At 47.1% G+C, this 15,971-nt stretch overlaps 1 protein-coding gene across 5 annotated transcripts; it reads right to left on the reverse strand.

Annotated features, from left to right (window-relative positions):
* Positions 1–808: 808 nt before the first annotated feature.
* Positions 809–6,540, reverse strand: ACKR1 (atypical chemokine receptor 1 (Duffy blood group)). 5 transcript variants are annotated; one of them, XM_081340332.1, is made up of 3 exons: positions 5,709–6,284; positions 5,425–5,548; positions 809–2,291 (listed from the first exon to the last, which is right to left on the reverse strand). In XM_081340332.1, exons 2-3 carry the CDS (start codon positions 5,443–5,445, stop codon positions 1,380–1,382), a joined length of 933 nt encoding a protein of 310 aa, XP_081196458.1. In that variant the 5' UTR covers positions 5,446–5,548; positions 5,709–6,284; the 3' UTR covers positions 809–1,379. The 5 variants fall into 5 exon arrangements, 4 of the variants coding, with proteins under 4 accessions (XP_081196458.1, XP_081196459.1, XP_081196457.1 ...); XM_081340333.1 differs by lacking the exons at positions 5,425–5,548; positions 5,709–6,284 and adding an exon at positions 6,460–6,540; XM_081340331.1 differs by lacking the exons at positions 5,425–5,548; positions 5,709–6,284 and adding an exon at positions 6,460–6,513 and having other exon boundaries at positions 809–2,294.
* Positions 6,541–15,971: the final 9,431 nt, after the last annotated feature.

The following is a 15,971-nucleotide window of genomic DNA, read 5'->3' on the forward strand; positions in this document are numbered from 1 at the left end:
ATAGAATAGAATAGAATAGAATAGAATAGAATAGAATAGAATAGAATAGAATAGAATAGAATAGAATAGAAGTGGAAGGGACCTTGGAGGTCTTCTAGTCCAGCCCCCTGCTCAAGCAGGTGACAATGATTCAATATATATTTGTTTGCAGCCATTACCTGGGGAGCGAGAGAGAGAGAAAGAGGAAGCATCAAATTTGCAATGACCTCCCATGGCTCCTGCTTATAGGTTTTGTAGTCACACACAACTTACCCCAACCTTTCTCCTACCAGCAGGAGGGAATCAGATATAATTTCAAACAGGGATGATTAAAGGCCTGGGGACTAAAACATAGGAAGAACGCTTGCAGGAATTGGGTATGTCCAGTTTAATGAAGAGAAGGGTGAGGGGTGACATGATAGCAGTCTTCCAGTATCTCAGGGGCTGCCCCAAAGAAGAGGGAGTCAAGCTATTCTCCAAAGCGCCTGAAGGCAGGACAAGAAGCAACGGATGGAAACTGATCAAGGAGAGAAGCAACCTGGAACTAAGGAGGATATTTCTTGGCAGTGAGAACAATTAACCAGTGGAACTCCTTGCCTCCAGAAGCTGTGAATGCTCCAACACTGGAAGTTTTTAAGGAGAGACTGGACAGCCATTTGTCTGAACTGGTATAGGGTTTCCTGCCTGAGCAGGGGGTTGGACTAGATGACCTCCGAGGTCCCTTCCAGTTCTATTCTGATTGGACTGGGATCATACCTGAAACTCCAGCATCCAAAGTCTTTTCTGCAGCTAGGTGCCATACTCGATTCAGCCAAAGTCTACGAGAAGGCCCATTTAAAAAATATTTTATTTGCGATGCTAAATAAACACCCTGGTGGAAGACAGAACATGGTTCGTTGCATAGCGGAAGCTGAGATCTCGGTGCATCAGAGACAGCCTCGGGAGCTTCATCACAGGAGGTGAAGGAGACTGCTGGACAGATTGCTCAAGCTCCAGATAGTCCTCGACTTACAGTTATTCTTTTAGTGGCGGTCTGAAGTTACGACGGCGCTGGAAAAAGTGACTTGCATCGATGACCAGTTGCAGTGTCCCCAGGGTCGCCGGAAACGAAATTCAGATGCCCGGCAAACCAGGATGTATTTACGACGGCCGGGGTCACGTGATCACACGATCTTCCCCAGCTGACATCGGACAAGCAAAGTCAGTGGGGAAGCCGGACTTGCTTAATGACTTTGTGATTCACTTAACAACTGCAGCAATTCGTTTAACCCCCCCCCCGCCCTTAGCAAAAAGGTTGCAAAATTGGGCACGTCCCATTTCGACAAGCGCCTTGCTTAGCCGGAGAAAGTCTGGTTGTCGAGGACTACCTGTAGGGACTTTCAGTTGGGGGTCTTCGCCATTTAGGCCGTCTTTCGGTGACAAAAGCCCATCCCCAAAATTAAGAAGGGGCACAGGTAACAGTGGAGCATTCCCCATCCTTCCGACAGGCCCAGGAACAAGTTGAGATGTTCCAGAAACCGACAACTTTGGGAAAACGAAGTTTCCTCCTGAAGCATGTCCAGGAACGTGGCGACTCCGTAGGGAGCCCAGAAAAGATAAAAAAACCAGCTGATGTTCAAATGGGGGTGCCCCCCTTTTCCACACCCCTTGAGACACACGGTGGCCGAGACCACGATGAGCGGCAGAAGGAGCAGAAGCACCAAGCAGAAGATCACATGGACCAGGGACCAGGCATGAAGCTCGGCGAGACGGTCCGGTATGCAGAGTCCGTTGGCGCTGCTCACCAGCGCAGCTGGGATGGCGCAGAGGAAGCCCATGGTCCACAGCAGGCTGGGCAGGAGCGGCCTGGGGAGACCCCAGGGGCTTGGGCAGGCGCTGCCAGCCGCCAGCAAGCCCTGAGCGAAGAGGGTCCCGAATTTGAGTCCGTGCATCGTTTGGCAGAGGCGGTCTTCAAAAGCCCAATTCCAGCGGATGCCGAGGGCGAAAAACGGCAAGGTGGAGGCAAAAACCAGCCCTGCGATGGTGAGCAGAGCAAGCTCCGCCTTGCCTGGCTGGCGCCGGTCCCAGAACCGAGGGCATTTGGCCAAGGCAACGCCAAGGATCACATTGCCTACAATTCCCAGGGTGCAGCTGATCCCTAGGAAAGCTGGAATCCCACGGATGAAGGTGGAACAAAAGGTGAACCGGCACGGTTCTGCGAAGTTTTGGTACCAGTCGTATTCCTCCGTTTGGTTCAGGGTCAAGTTGTCAATCAGCTGCCAGTAGTCCAGGTGGGCTGAGTAATCAAAGACGGTGGTGTTGCCTTCCTCCTGCTGCTGGGAGAGAGAAGATGGAGAGGTGAGGGAGCGGAAGGGAATAAGCGGGGGGGGGGGAAACGGGAAAGAAAAGGGGACGGGGAAAGAAGGGGGGGGGAAACCTTAAGAGCCTTGGTGGAGCAGTGGGCTAATGCCTCCTTAAAGTAACACCAGCTGCCTGCCATTAGTGCAGGTTCGAGTCCCACCAGGCTCAAGGTTGACTCAGCCTTCCATCCTTCCGAGGTCGGTAAAATGAGGACCCAGATTGTTGGGGGCAATTAAGCTGACTTTGTAATAATGCCGCTTGGGGGGGGTGGTGGAAAGCCCTAATAAGCAGGCATATACATAGAATGAAGGCTACTGCTAAGCACATTTGATTTGTGCTTTAAATTGTAAGCCGCCCTGAGTCTTCGGAGAAGGGCGGGATATAAATGGGATTAAAAAAAAGAAAAGAAACCAGGGCGATTGGTGGCTGAAGCTCCCCAAGAGACTTGGTAGTCATAGCCAGGACTGAAAATCATGCGAAGGAGCTAAATGGCATCAGGAACTGGCGGTCCTCCTGGCCCCAATTGGGACTGGATTTGTGTCTTGGAAGGAGGCGGCAAGGGCTGCCTCGTTGTCAAAGTTAAATAAAGATTCAGTTGCGAGTCTAATTGGGTTTTAGGTGGAGAAGCAGCCGGGCCCCTGCCTTTCGCCTCAGGCATCACCAATGCAGGTCTGTTGGTTCCTGGTCTTTGAACAAGAGGATTGTTTAAGCTGGTGTTAGAAGAAGAAGAAGAAGAAGAAGAAGAAGAAGAAGAAGAAGAAGAAGAAGAAGAAGAAGAAGAAGAAGAAGAAGAAGAAGAAGAAGAAGAAGAAGAAGAAGAAGAAGAAGAAGAAGAAGAAGGAGGAGGAGGAGGAGGAGAGAGGAGGAGGAGGAGGAGGAGGAGGAGGAGGAGGAGGAGGAGGAGGAGGAGGAGGAGAAGGAGGAGGAGGAGGAGGAGATGGTGATGGTGATGGAGATGGAAGAGGAAGGAGAAGGAGAAGGGGAGAAGGAGGCGGAGAAGGAAAGATGAGGATGACAGTTTTGTCCATTCAGAGGGAAAGGAGGTCAGGATGGACATCCAGGTTGGGGACGAGCCGTTCCCAAAAGATTAAAACCAGAGTTTGTCTTTTTTCATGATGGCTGATCTTTCCATCTGCCAGCTGAAGTGTTGGAGGGGGAAAAAAAACAGTGCCAGTTTGAGTGTGTGTGTGTGTGTCTGTGTGTTTGTGTGTGTGTGTGTGTGTGTGTGTGTGTGTGTGTGTGTGTGTATTGTCTGTGCGTGAGAGATTTCTTCTCAGAGCGAAAGCTTGCTTAAAGCGTGAGACTGGTGAATTTTTATACATTTAATAACTCTTCCCTGTGGCTGTCGTTTCGTCCTGCGTGGAAGAAGATGGGGCCATTTTTCATTCTCTTCCTTTAGGTGATGATAAGATCGCAGGCTTGGATTAGAAAAAGGCGCCGCATGGAGGGCAGTCTATTTATCCCCCATCGTGGTTCAATGAAGCAGAGATACCTACGTCTTCTAAAACCCTTTCCTTCCTTCCTTCCTTCCTTCCTTCCTTCCTTCCTTCCTTCCTTCCTTCCTTCCTTCCTTCCTCCCTCCTTCCTTCCCTCTCTCCCTCCCCGTCCTTCCTTCCTTCCTTCCTTCCTTCTCATCTTCCTTCCTTCCTCCCTCCCTCCCTCCCTCCTTCCTCCCCTTCTTCCCCTCCCTCCCTCCTTCCTTCCCTCCCTCCCTCCCATCTTCCTTCCTTCCTTCCTCTCTCTCCCCCTCCTCTCTTCCTTCCTTCTTCCCTCCATCCCTCCCTCTCATTTGGCTCCCTCACAAATATTTTTCTACCCCATCTTTTAATTTAAAAAGATCTCAAGCTGCTTTCCCAAGGAGGAACATCATTAAAATACAATAAAATTGCTAGATTGCAAACCTAATAAAAACAGTAAAATATAGAACGCAGCATAAAATAATAAACAGCTTTACCGTAACATTCCAGAAGCGGCACAGAACATCATGAAGATAAGTCGTTTTGGGCCAGACCGGAGCTCCCCTTAGCTTAGCCCAATCTCGCTTTCACCTCAATCCGCCTGGAGGCCAAACCAGCAGTAGCTTCCCTTGATGTTTCTTCTCCCAGTAAATGACACGGTAAGGTAAACTACCCCTGAACATGGAAGTTCTTCCAAGATAACATATCCAAAACTCGTGGCTAGACCCGTATTTCGTGCCTTTCCACCTGGCCAATGTTTTGCGCTGCTGGGAATTTGCCTCTTGCCTGTGATCGTGTGTGTGTGTGTGTGTGTATGTGTGTGTGTGTGTTAAACAGGCTGTTGCGCTCTATTTTTGCACACTAATTTGCACACGCTGAAACCGCTTCTCCTAATGTTTTTGCAAAACCCGAGCCTGTCCTTGCGGAGCACCAGGGCTTCAGCCAAACCGGAATAAAAATAAAAATTGTTCCTCTCTTGTGCCCCCCAGGTGGGTTCCCCTTGCACATTCATTTGTGCAAATTAAGGAACTGTTTGCAGATAGTCCTCGACTTACGACAGATCGCTTAACGGCTTAGTTTGAAGTCCCAACAGTCCTATCTGGGGGTTTCTTACAACCTGGATTGGTCTCTTCAGCCTCCGAGCGGCGTTTTACAGCCGCTTGCAGCATCCCTCAGTCACGTGACCCTGTTTTACGACGGTTTTGCTGAAAATCAACAATGACTTCTGAATTTCAGCAAAACTCAGCCCACTGATTTGCTTAACGACCAGGGTGTTCGCTTAACAAACAAGGATTCACTGAACGACAGCTGCAAAAAAGGGCATAAAATCAGGTTGGGTCATATAACTGGCGTGCAGGCTCTATTGCGGTCGTAACGCAAGGATTGCTTGTGGAGAGCCAAGGGATTTTGCTTTCTTTAATAATATAATATCATTTTGTTTATTGATATCTCAGACTTTTATTAGATCGATTGTCTAGCTTCTGTTTGCAGTTTTTGTGTTACTGTATATCAATACCGTTATTTCTGGGAGATTGGGGGGGGGAAAGGTTTTCTTTCTTTCAGCTCATAACATATAAAATTTCCGTTTAAATACCGATCTGGAAGCTCTATATATTCTGAAGTTTGCTACAATTAGGGGCACATATACCTGTCTTGTATCAAGTTGCATAATTCTTTCATTTTTATTGTCTGCACGGGAAGGTCACAGGCTCCAGAGAAGAAATTTTGCCTTCTTTTCATGATTATTTGGTAAGCTCCAGAAGGTTTAATGTCTGATTTGAAAGAAGAGTTCCAAACGTAAATTAATTTACTGGATGGTTTGAGGCTAACTGTGGAATTTGACTTTTGAAAAGGTTCAGAATCCATTTTTCTTTTTTTGTCTAAGCAAAAAAAACCCCAAACCCCACATATCTTTGCTTCTCTGAAACTCACCATAAAAGTCGCAAGCAACCTGGAATTGAGGAGAAACTTCCTGACATTGAGGACTATCAACCAGTGGAACAGCTTGCCACCAGAAATCGTGGGTGCTCCATCACAGAGACAGAGAAAATGGAGAGAGGGGGAGGGGGAGGGAGGGAGGGAGGGAGGGAGAGAGAGAGAGAGAGAGAGAGAGAGAGAGAGAGAGAGAGAGAGAGAGAGAGAGAGAGAGAGAGAGAGAGAGAGAGAGAGAGAGAAAGAGAAAGAGAGAGAGAGAGAGAGAGAGAGAGAAAATGCAACTAGCTAAAAGCACCAATGGACTTTCCATGGCCAAGGCAGGAGCTGAACCCAGGACTCCAGACTCTTAGTCCAGCTCTTTCGGTAGCCCTCAATTTACGGCTACAACTGGGACCAGAACTTCTGTTCCTAAGCAAGGTGGTTGCTAAGAAGTCTCACCCACACCTTTTTGCTGTGGTTGTTAAGTGAATCACTGCAGTTGTTAAGTGAATCACATGGTTGTTAAGCGAATCCAGCTCCCCCCCCATTGACTTTTCTGGCTGGAAGGCCCTGGAAAGGGGGCAAAAGGGGAGTCACGGGACGCTGCAACCCTTCGAAATACATACCGGTTGTCGGGCACATAAATTGTGGGAACACTTGTGCCAGTCATAAGCTTCATCTTCATCACATAATAGTAGTAGCCTCCCCCCTCTTCCTCCCAGGCCACCCCCCCACCATAAAAGACCCCCAAAGCCTTGGAAAGACTCACTGCGTGAATGCAGTTACCCATGATGTCTACGCCGGCCTGGTGGCTTCTATTGACGTCTGGGATCTGGTAGCTCCAACAGTCTTTCGGAAGTGGCAAATGGTCTCGATAGATAAGATGGGAGGGTGGGAAGATGGGGGTGGAAGATAAGCAAGGTGGGCGGGTGTTCTTGGACAGGAAGCACCAAGCGGACTCAATCTTCTGAGTGGAAAACGGAAGGCGAAGAAAGACGGACATTTGGCAGGAACTTGAGGAAATATCTCCAGAAGGTTTAGAAGGCAGGCAAACCCCCCCCCCCAGTTTTGACCTTCTTCCTGTCTTGATAACCTTCTTCAAAGTGGGCCGAAAACAACAAAGAGGTCACAGAAGAGTTTCCTCAGGAGAGAGCCAAGTCAGGTTGGTACAATAAACCGACAATGTGCCTTGTGTGGTGTTTTGAAGACCAACCCATTTCTTTAATGAGGGTTTGTGGCTGTGCAAGTCTTCTCCATAGGAATATGGTGGAGAGACGGAGCTTCGTGTAGACCCAACAGTGTTGAAGACAAAGGAAAGAGGATGGAGGTGGATGGTGGAAGGAGACTTATCTACAGATCAGGGTCTCTCAACCTTGGCAACTTTAAGGTGGGTGGTCTTCCCCCCCCAAAAAAGATACCATACTCCAGTACCAAACACCCATCGTGAATAAGGGGTTCTGCTTAATGACTGTGGATTTGCTTAATGACCGTTGCAAAAAAAATTAGGTCAGTTATGTGATGACCCACTTAATGACCGGCACGGGCTGAATTACAGTCGTTAGTCCAAGACTACCTGCCATCTTCTTCCCCTCTTTGACAGCACATACAGTCAGAAAAAATCATTTTATCTTTGCATCTCCATTGCCTTTCCGTGTTCTTTTTTTGTGGCCTTTGGTATTCTAAGGTAGACTGTCACTGCCCAGGGAGGCTCCACCAGGTGCCTGTTGACCGTCCCCTCCCCGTTCCGGCATCAGAGCCTCTCTGAAAGGCAACGAGCACTTAGAAACTGTCTCTAGCAGAAATGATTGATTGCCCTGAATTGCTTAGAGAGCTTTTGGGGAGAAATATGTCAGTATTAGAGGGAGAAGATCAATTTCATCTGACTGTTGATTATACTTTCCGCCTTCTTTGCTTATATTACCATGATGATTTTTATTGCTTTTATTCTTATTGGTGTGATAATTTTTATCGCATTTTCTGACACTGCTCCAACCTTTGTAAACTTTCTTTCTTTCTTTCTTTCTTTCTTTCTTTCTTTCTTTCTTTCTTTCTTTCTTTCTTTCTTTCTTTCTTTCTTTCTTTCTTTCTTTCTTTCTTTCTTTCTTTCTTTCTTTCTCTCTCTCTCTCTCTCTTTCTTTCTTTCTTTCTTTCTTTCTTTCTTTCTTTCTTTCTTTCTTTCTTTCTTTCTTTCTTTCTTTCTCCTTCCTTCCTTCCTTCTCTCCCTCCCTCTCTCTCATTCCCTCCCTCCCCATCTCTCCTCCCTCCCTCCCTCCCTCCCTACCATCTTTCCTTCCTTCCTTCCTCCCTCCCTCCCTCTTCTCCTTCCAATTCTCTCCTTCCTTCCCCTTCCCTCTCCTTTCTATTTCCTTCCCCTTCCCTCCCTCCCATTCCCTCTCTCCTTCTTTCCTTCCCATTCCCTCTCCTTTTCTTTCTTTCTTTCTTTCTTTCTTTCTTTCTTTCTTTCTTTCTTTCTTTCTTTCTTTCTTTCTTTCTTTCTTTCTTTCTTTCTTTCTTTCTTTCTCTTTCTTTCTTTCTTTCTTTCTTTCTTTCTTTCTTTCTTTCTTTCTTTCTTTCTTTCTTTCTTTCTTTCTTTCTTTCTTTCTTTCATGCTGGCTGGGGAATTCTGGGAATTGAAGTCCACCCATCTTAAAGCATGCTGGCTGGGGAATTCTGGGAATTGAAGTCCACCCATCTTAAAATTGCCAAGGCTGAGAAACGCTTCAGGAGAAGCAATATCCCTATCACCATCATTATCCTACGATGTTCAATGAACTTTATTCCCCGGACACAATGCGCAAGATCGTATCTCATTCTTTAATTTAATTTGCACAGTGCCTGGCTTAATGTTAATAATCATATCATTGCCTTTATATTAGACACGGACTCTTCCCCAGTGCAGATGCTGTTGGCAACCTCTTCAAATTACTTTGCAAAGCTTATTTCATTGTCACATGTTAGTATATAAAAAAACACACGTTTGTTGTCTCTTTTTTTTAGGGGGGGGCAAGGAAACCTCCCACACCACACCAGCAACATCTCACCATTGTCAGGTCACAAACACAACTGGCTTTATTGCCAGTTCCTGGCAGGTGAGGCCTCCAGAGGGCCCTGTTTTCCTGCCGGCGAATTCCTGCGCCGTTTTAGTAATTACTCAGGATCTGAATAATTCAGCAATAATTTTGTATAACAAACGAAGTTTCACATTCTTTAATTACAGCAGTGAAGTGCCGGAGTGTGTGTGTGTGTGCGCGCGAGCGTTTGTGCTAAATTATTCATCACTTATCATCTCCACGAGCAACTATTAAGACAGATTACTCCGGGGACAAACCAACCTGTTTTGGGGGAATGTACTAAATTATTGATTTTCTGCTGATTTATCTCTTCTTAAGACCCCACCGCATGTCTTAGGAGCTTCTCTTTTTCCCCTCTCCAAAAGGAAAATATGGGCTCCCATTTCATAATCTCTTGCAAGCAAATATAAATAAGCTCTTCGGCTTTAAAGCTGAAATCCAAGGAAATTAGCCCAGCTGATTATATCCAGGCAAGTCCTCGACTTACAACAATTCATTTAGGGACATTTCGAAGTTACGACAGCACTGGAAAAAGTGAATGATGATCGGGTTTTTTTCCACACTTACAACCGTTGCAGCACCCCCCCCCCCAGGGTCGCATGATCAAAATTGAGAGGCTTGGCAACTGACTCACATTTATGACGGTTGCAGCGTCCCCGGGGTCCCGCGATCGCCTTTTGCGACCTTCTGACAAGCCAAGTCAACGGGGAAAGCCAGATTCACTTAACAGCCGTGTTACTAATGTCACAACTGCGGTGATTCTCTTAGCAAATGTGGCAAGAAAAGTCGTAAAATGGGACAAAGGTCCCTTAACAGATTTCTCGCTTAGCGGCAGACGTTTTGGGCTGAATTGTGGTCGTACGTTGAGGACTACCCGTACATAGCTTCTTTCTTCCTTCCTGTGGCCAGCTATTTGAAAGAAACCTCCATAGACCCATGCTCCTTCACACCCCAGAGAACCATTTCTTTCGGGGGGAGGCTCAGCTAATCTCAATGTACACGTGTTGTACTTTGACAATAAAGGTTTATTATTATTATTTAAGGGACGTGGTGGCTCAGTGGGTTAGGACGCTGAGCTTGTCGATCAGAAGGTCGGCAGTTTGGCGGGTCGAATCCCGAGTGCCGCGTAGCAGAGTGAGCGCCTGTTACTCGTCCCAGCTTCTGCCAACCTAGCAGTTCGAAAGCACGTAAAAATGCAAGTAGAAAAATAGGGACCACTCCGGTGGGAAGGTAACAGCGTTCCGTGCGCCTTTGGCGTCTAGTCATGCCGGCCACATGACCACGGAGACGTCCTCGGACAAGCGCTGGCTCTTCGGCTTTGAAACGGAGATGAGCACTGGCCCCTAGAGTCGGAAACGACTAGCATGCATGTGCTGGGGAACCTTTACCTTTACCTTATTATTATTTATTAAAACGAAAAATACCGGTAGCTTTAATTGCTATTTATTGTGTTTCTCCCCCCCCCCACTCCTTGGCCTAGTGGCCACCAGGTGGCAATGTGGAGCTATCGATCCCAGCCAGACCCACCCTCCATGGACGCTGCTGAAAAATTTGGGGTGGGGGTGGGGGGCAGTGGTGGAAATAAAAATCGGGTGAATAAAAGACTGGGGGGGGGGAAGAAAAGCACTTCTCTCTTGATTGACATCTCCGATCTGTCTGTCATCTATCTCCCTTCTTTGTTTTTAAGCTTGCAAGTTTCTTCTTAGTGTCAGGGACCCCCCACCCTGCTCCCGGAGCTGGAGAGTTCCTCTCCCATTCCTGGCTGGATTTTTTGAGGGGGGGAGCCGACTCTGGAGGGGGCAATGATTATGGGAGGAGGGGGTCAGGGTCAAGGGAGAAATCTTCTTGCTGTCTGAGCGTTGCAGCCCTGGGGGAGAGCAGAAAAAGGGACTTGTTGAAAGGATGCAGAGAAGATGGGGGCAAGGAACGTGACAGGCAGACACCCCCCCACACACACACACCATCACGAAGCGTTGCATGGCTGCCCAAGGGGGGCTGTTCGGAGGACCCTGAGGTTTTTCCTCCGTCCCTGGGAAGAGTAGAGCCTCCTTGGGAAATGGCACTGAGGCCGGGTCTGGTTTGCCCACCCCAGCCCCTTCCAGAGATCAGAAGAGAGAGGCAAACTTTAGAGGTAGCCAGGTTAATGTAGAGATTCGTCTTCTTTGTCTTCCGGTGCAGAAAAGCCAAAGACAGGTTGTCTTTCGGAATCGAGGCAGTTAAGGTTGTCAGCCTTCTGATTTCCTCTGTGGGCTCTGTTTGACCAGAGGAAGGAAGGAAGGGAGGAAGGAAGGAAGGAAGGAAGGAAGGAAGGAAGGAGAAAGGGGAGAGAGGAAGGAAAGAAGGAAATTGATAGAAGGTGGAGAAAGAAAAGATACAGGGATGGATAAAGGAAGGAAGAAGAAGAAAGGAAAGATATTACAGAAAATATTGTGGGAAAGAAGGAAGGAAGGAAGGAAGGAAGGAAGGAAGGAAGGAAGGAAGGAAGGGTTTGGGATGGAGGAGGGAAGGAGGGAAGGAAAGAAAAGGGAAAGGGGAGAGAACAGGGAGAGAGGAAGGAAAGAAGGAAAGTGAGAGATGGTGTAGGAAAGAGGGAGAGAGAAAGATAGAGATGGATGAAGAAAGGGAGAGAGAGGGGAGAGAGGAAAAAAGGAAGGATGTTAGAGAAAGTACTGTGTGAGAGGAAGGAAGGAAGGAAGGAAGGAAGGAAGGAAGGAAGGAGAGAGGAACGAGGGAGAAGGAGGAAGGATCTTGCTGACAAAGACAAATGGGCTAATTACACTCCAAGGTAACATCAATATAGCCCCCTTTGTGGTCCTCAGTCAAGAGAGAGGGCAGGTGGGGTGGGGTGGATGGGGGGCAAAGAAGCAACATTTCAAAATGGGGCCTTTCAGTGTGGTAGGATGGAAAGCGCTGATCATCTTTCATCGTCAAAAGCCACGATCAACCCATTTCACAGAACCAGAGGGCTAATGAAAAAGGCCTCCTGGTTGGGAAGATGGCGGAGGGAATCCTTGGTGCTCCTCTCCCGATTCCCACAAGCAGCCGAGCTTTTCAGCAACCATCCCGGTGAAAGACATCTGCCAATCCCCTTGGTGCCACATGCCCCGATCCTAGCAAAAAGATACTCCCTCCCAAAGGGAACTCTGTTGGAACTTCGAACGGCCGCGAAACAAACTGTTGTAAGTCGAGGACTTATCTGTCCTGAACTCCCTCAACTGGGTGCCTTCCGCCGTGTCTTTCCGGCGCCCACCAACGTTCTGTTTTCTTTACGAGCAGGAGTAAAAGGTACCTCGTCTTTCCGGAATGATCTGCCCGTATTATTCCTGCCTTCAATTCCCCTTCTTGTTTTGTTACGGTGGATGACAGATGGAGCCCCTGCAGGTAGTGGAAACGGTAAGCGTTTCTGAGCACGGTAACTGATGAGTAACTTCACACGGCGTCTAGGAAAGGCGAGGCAAGGCCATCAATCTTGCAGGTAACGGAAAATTTCCGCTGGGGACGAGACCGTTTACGGGCTTTACTTTATTACGATGATTATTTTTAACAGGAGGACAAGGATTTTGCCTCGTCCTCGCCCTGGGAGAGATAAAACTCACCGTGGAGGCGGCCCTGGGCGAGATGCAACCATGGAGTTGAGTGCCTAGAGCGTCCATCCTTGCCGGGTAGGAAGCCAGGAAGAATATGTTAATAGTTTGGAAAGAGTTGGGGTTTGGGATCTCTTTTTTTGGGTGAGGGGGGAGGGCAGAAGGTGGGTGGTCTAGAGGAAGGCAAGGGGATGTGTTGGTAAGTTGATTAGAAAAAAAAGAAGGCTATTGGTCGGTCAGCCATGTTGATCAGATGATGGAGCTCTGGTTACCTGGGTGTGAAGAATTGGCAGTTTATCCCAGAAGGCAAGCCAGCATTAAACTGGGTTCCTTGGTATTCTCTGAGTTGTTTGCTTGCAGACGTTTCATTACCCAACTAGGTAACATCATCAGTGCTAGAAGAGGATACGTTTTGTGGAGAAAGAGGAGAGGGAGGAGGAGGAGGAGGATTGTGGGGTCCTTGATGCTCTCTGAGCTTGGTTGTTTTCTTGAAGACTTTTAATGGCCCAACTAGGTAACATCATCAGAAGGGAGTGGGGTTTGCTGCAAATGTTCCTTCCAGCACTGATGATGTTCCCTAGTTGGGTCATGAGATGCCTGCAAGAAAACCGCCAGGCTCAGAGAGCACCAAGGACCCCTCATTTCAACCCTGAACTACTTCTTTTTTCTCTTTTATTTTTTTCTCAGTTTAGAAGGGTCACCAAAATGAACCGTTGTAAGTCGAGGACTTACCTGTGGGGAGAGGACCCCCTCCCCATGTGTTCCACTGCCCCCTCCCCACTCTTGGCCCTGTTTTTTGATTATGGATGTGGTTGAAATTCACGCCGAGCAGCCGAGCGGAGCCAAAGAGGGCAGGCGGAGCATGCCAGGCGCTAATGCAGCACCCGGGAGATTGATAGAGGTCTCGGGTTTAATAGACCACACCGGCTTTTCTTTTGTCAGCTGAGAATAGGTCCTTCAAGGTCCAAGCCAGAAATTGCTTTTGCAAAGAAGAAAACAGAGACACGTCCACAACACAGGCGGCAGGGCAAGGCAGAAAACGGAGACACAAAAGCCGGCTGGTCAAAGCGCAAGACACGGACCAGGGTGGCCTCTGCACACGTTTTATTTTTCACCCCAAGCCAAGATTCAGAAGGATGAAGAGAAGAACAGGAGAAGAGAATCTAAGAGCGTTCTTAGACTTTACGCAACGCCTTGAGGGCATCTTGTTACGGATATTGTGGAGGTCTTCTCTCAAATTCTTGCCTGTTTAGAGACTCTGGATGGGTGCTTTGTTGGGGGGGGGGCATTAGAGTTAAGCAGCTAGACTTCTTGAGGGCTACACACACACACACACACACACACACCGGCTCCCTTAACAGAGTGCAACAGCATCTGGGTGATCGTCTGTAAGAAAGGTTTTCACAGGAGAAGAAGAAGGAAAGTCTGAGGGTGGAGTCAAGGAAGGACTCAGCCTAGAATCCTTACGTGTCCACAAATGCTTCAAGCCCAACCCCTCTCGAATTCCCTTAACCCCTTTAATGCTGACCGTTAGTTGATTCTTGGCTATGGCCCTGAGCACAAAGCATCTTCCCTGGGATTGAACGTAGGGTCCGGATCGATCCATTGTGCCTGACGTTCCTAAGGTTACCGATGCATCTGGCACTGAACAGGAGGTTGGATTGGATGACCTCCGAGGCCCCGTCCAATTCCGTGGCTCCATGAAGATCACTGCAGAAAGTGAATCCTCCATTCCTCCGAGGGAGGGGGGGGCAATTTGATGAATTCATCTGATGAATTCGTCATTCATTCATTATGAACACACACACACCACACACACACCGAGGTGGAGGTTGGGCTAGAAGACCTTCTGTTATGTTCTGCTGTTTGAGAACACTCAGAAACACTCGGCGGACGATCGGAACATCAAGGATTTGACCAAGGTGAGAAAATTAAGAAATATTCCACAATCTCTTTAAGCAGAGAGGAGCTTTACTTCATAAGGGGAATTAACTAGACAGCTCAGGGCACCAGCTGCAGAATCGGCATCTTGGTATGCTAAAAAAAATAAATCAGGCTGCCTCATTCAAGGAGCTGTCCAAATTCCCAAAGGCAGTTTCCAGATGTGAACATCAGCATTCTTGTCTCCTTTTGGTCTGGGAAACTAAGGGCGCATTGGGGCAATCTGAGCGAAAACAGAACAAAAACCAGCTTTTGCGCTCCAGGAATAAAGATTTAATGTTGATGGGCTCAACATCCTTGGTATGGTATCTCATCCAGGGTTTTTGGGAAAGCCCAGCTGTGTTTTTTTTTCTTGAATAATTTAAATTTAAATCATTTAAATCATTTAAAACTAGGCCTTTTAGCCGACCCTCGGATGGCTGACAGGAATTGACGAGAGGGGGGAAGAGATATGATTGGTTCCTGAAGTGCTGGAGTCCCGCCCACCTTGGACCTTAATCCTCCCTTGAGCAGACCTTTAGCAACTGCTTCAGTTAGTGACTATTCACACTTACAACGGGAAGGAAGAAGCAACCTTACTTTGTAACCAATCCTTGCGTTTTGAGAGCTTTCGCAGGTCTGCAAAGCAAAGGAAAACTGAAGTCGGATGGCAAGTCTTTTGCGGCGGCCGTTTCACTTAACAACCAAACGGTTAGCCCTAAAAGAATGGTCACTAAACGAGGACTACACATGCCTCCTTGGTTCCCATTTGTTGCGTTTGTTCAAAGCTTTTTGAAAAATTCCTGCTAGACCAGGTGTTTTTAACCTGGGGTCCAGGAAGCTGGATGGAAAAACAGTGATGAGTTTAATTTCAATTAACCTTTAATTGAAACTTAGCTTTTCATTCAATAACGTTGTAGGCCACAGTGTAATCTATGGCCTCTGGGCCACAAACTACTTGTTCACTTCAATAAATCTCCCTCTCTAAATTTATTTTAGCCTTAGGAAAGGCTACTGTCTTGTTATTGATTTAACGGATGAATAAGGAAGCACGTGTATTACCTTACTATTTGTTTTTGTTTTTTTAAAAATGTTTTGAGGCCGGTGTTTGTGCAGAATCAGCCTTGTCTGTAATGCCATCTGCAGTTATGTACACTCTTTTGGCACAAAAAGGGTGCAGAAGCCAGCTTTCAACTGGGATCATCTCCATATCACCAAATTAAGAAAAAAAACCCTTTGCAAAGAAAGAAGCAAGGAGCTATCAACAGAATAACTATCCATAAATATATAATGCAGAGTTGGAAACTGGAAGAGAATAAAAATAGAGAGGCTTCAGACACGCAACCTTCTCGTGTGCACACACAAGTAACACACATGCAAGCTTCTTGCTAAAACCAAGAGAGAAATGGACCGCTCACACCCACACACAAACACAACATGTGACTTCTTCATTGCAAAATTAAGCACAAGTGGTAGCCATTGCAAAGAAAAATATCAGAATTCATTTTAATGTATGCTGATTAGTGTACATTTAAAGCGACAAAGAATTCTAATTCTATTCTACTCTACTCTAATTCTATTCTATTCTATTCCATTCTGAAATTCTATTCTATTCTATTCTATTATTCTATTCTATTCTATTCTATTCCATTCCATTCCATTCCATTCCATTCCATTCCATTCCATTCCATTCCATTCTATTCTAT

This window comes from Vipera berus, assembly GCF_964194415.1.
Source record: "Vipera berus genome assembly, chromosome: 16".
In the NCBI taxonomy this organism is placed as follows: Eukaryota; Metazoa; Chordata; class Lepidosauria; order Squamata; family Viperidae; genus Vipera; species Vipera berus.

Bases quoted from the DNA above. Each gene is read 5' to 3' on its own strand.
- ACKR1 (XM_081340330.1), bottom strand. From the start codon at position 3,705: ATGAAAAATGGCCCCATCTTCTTCCACGCAGGACGAAACGACAGCCAC. The intron at 2,292-3,639 runs GTATAAAAATTC...CTCTCCCAGCAG, and splicing joins ACAGGGAAGAGTTATTAAAT to CAGGAGGAAGGCAACACCAC.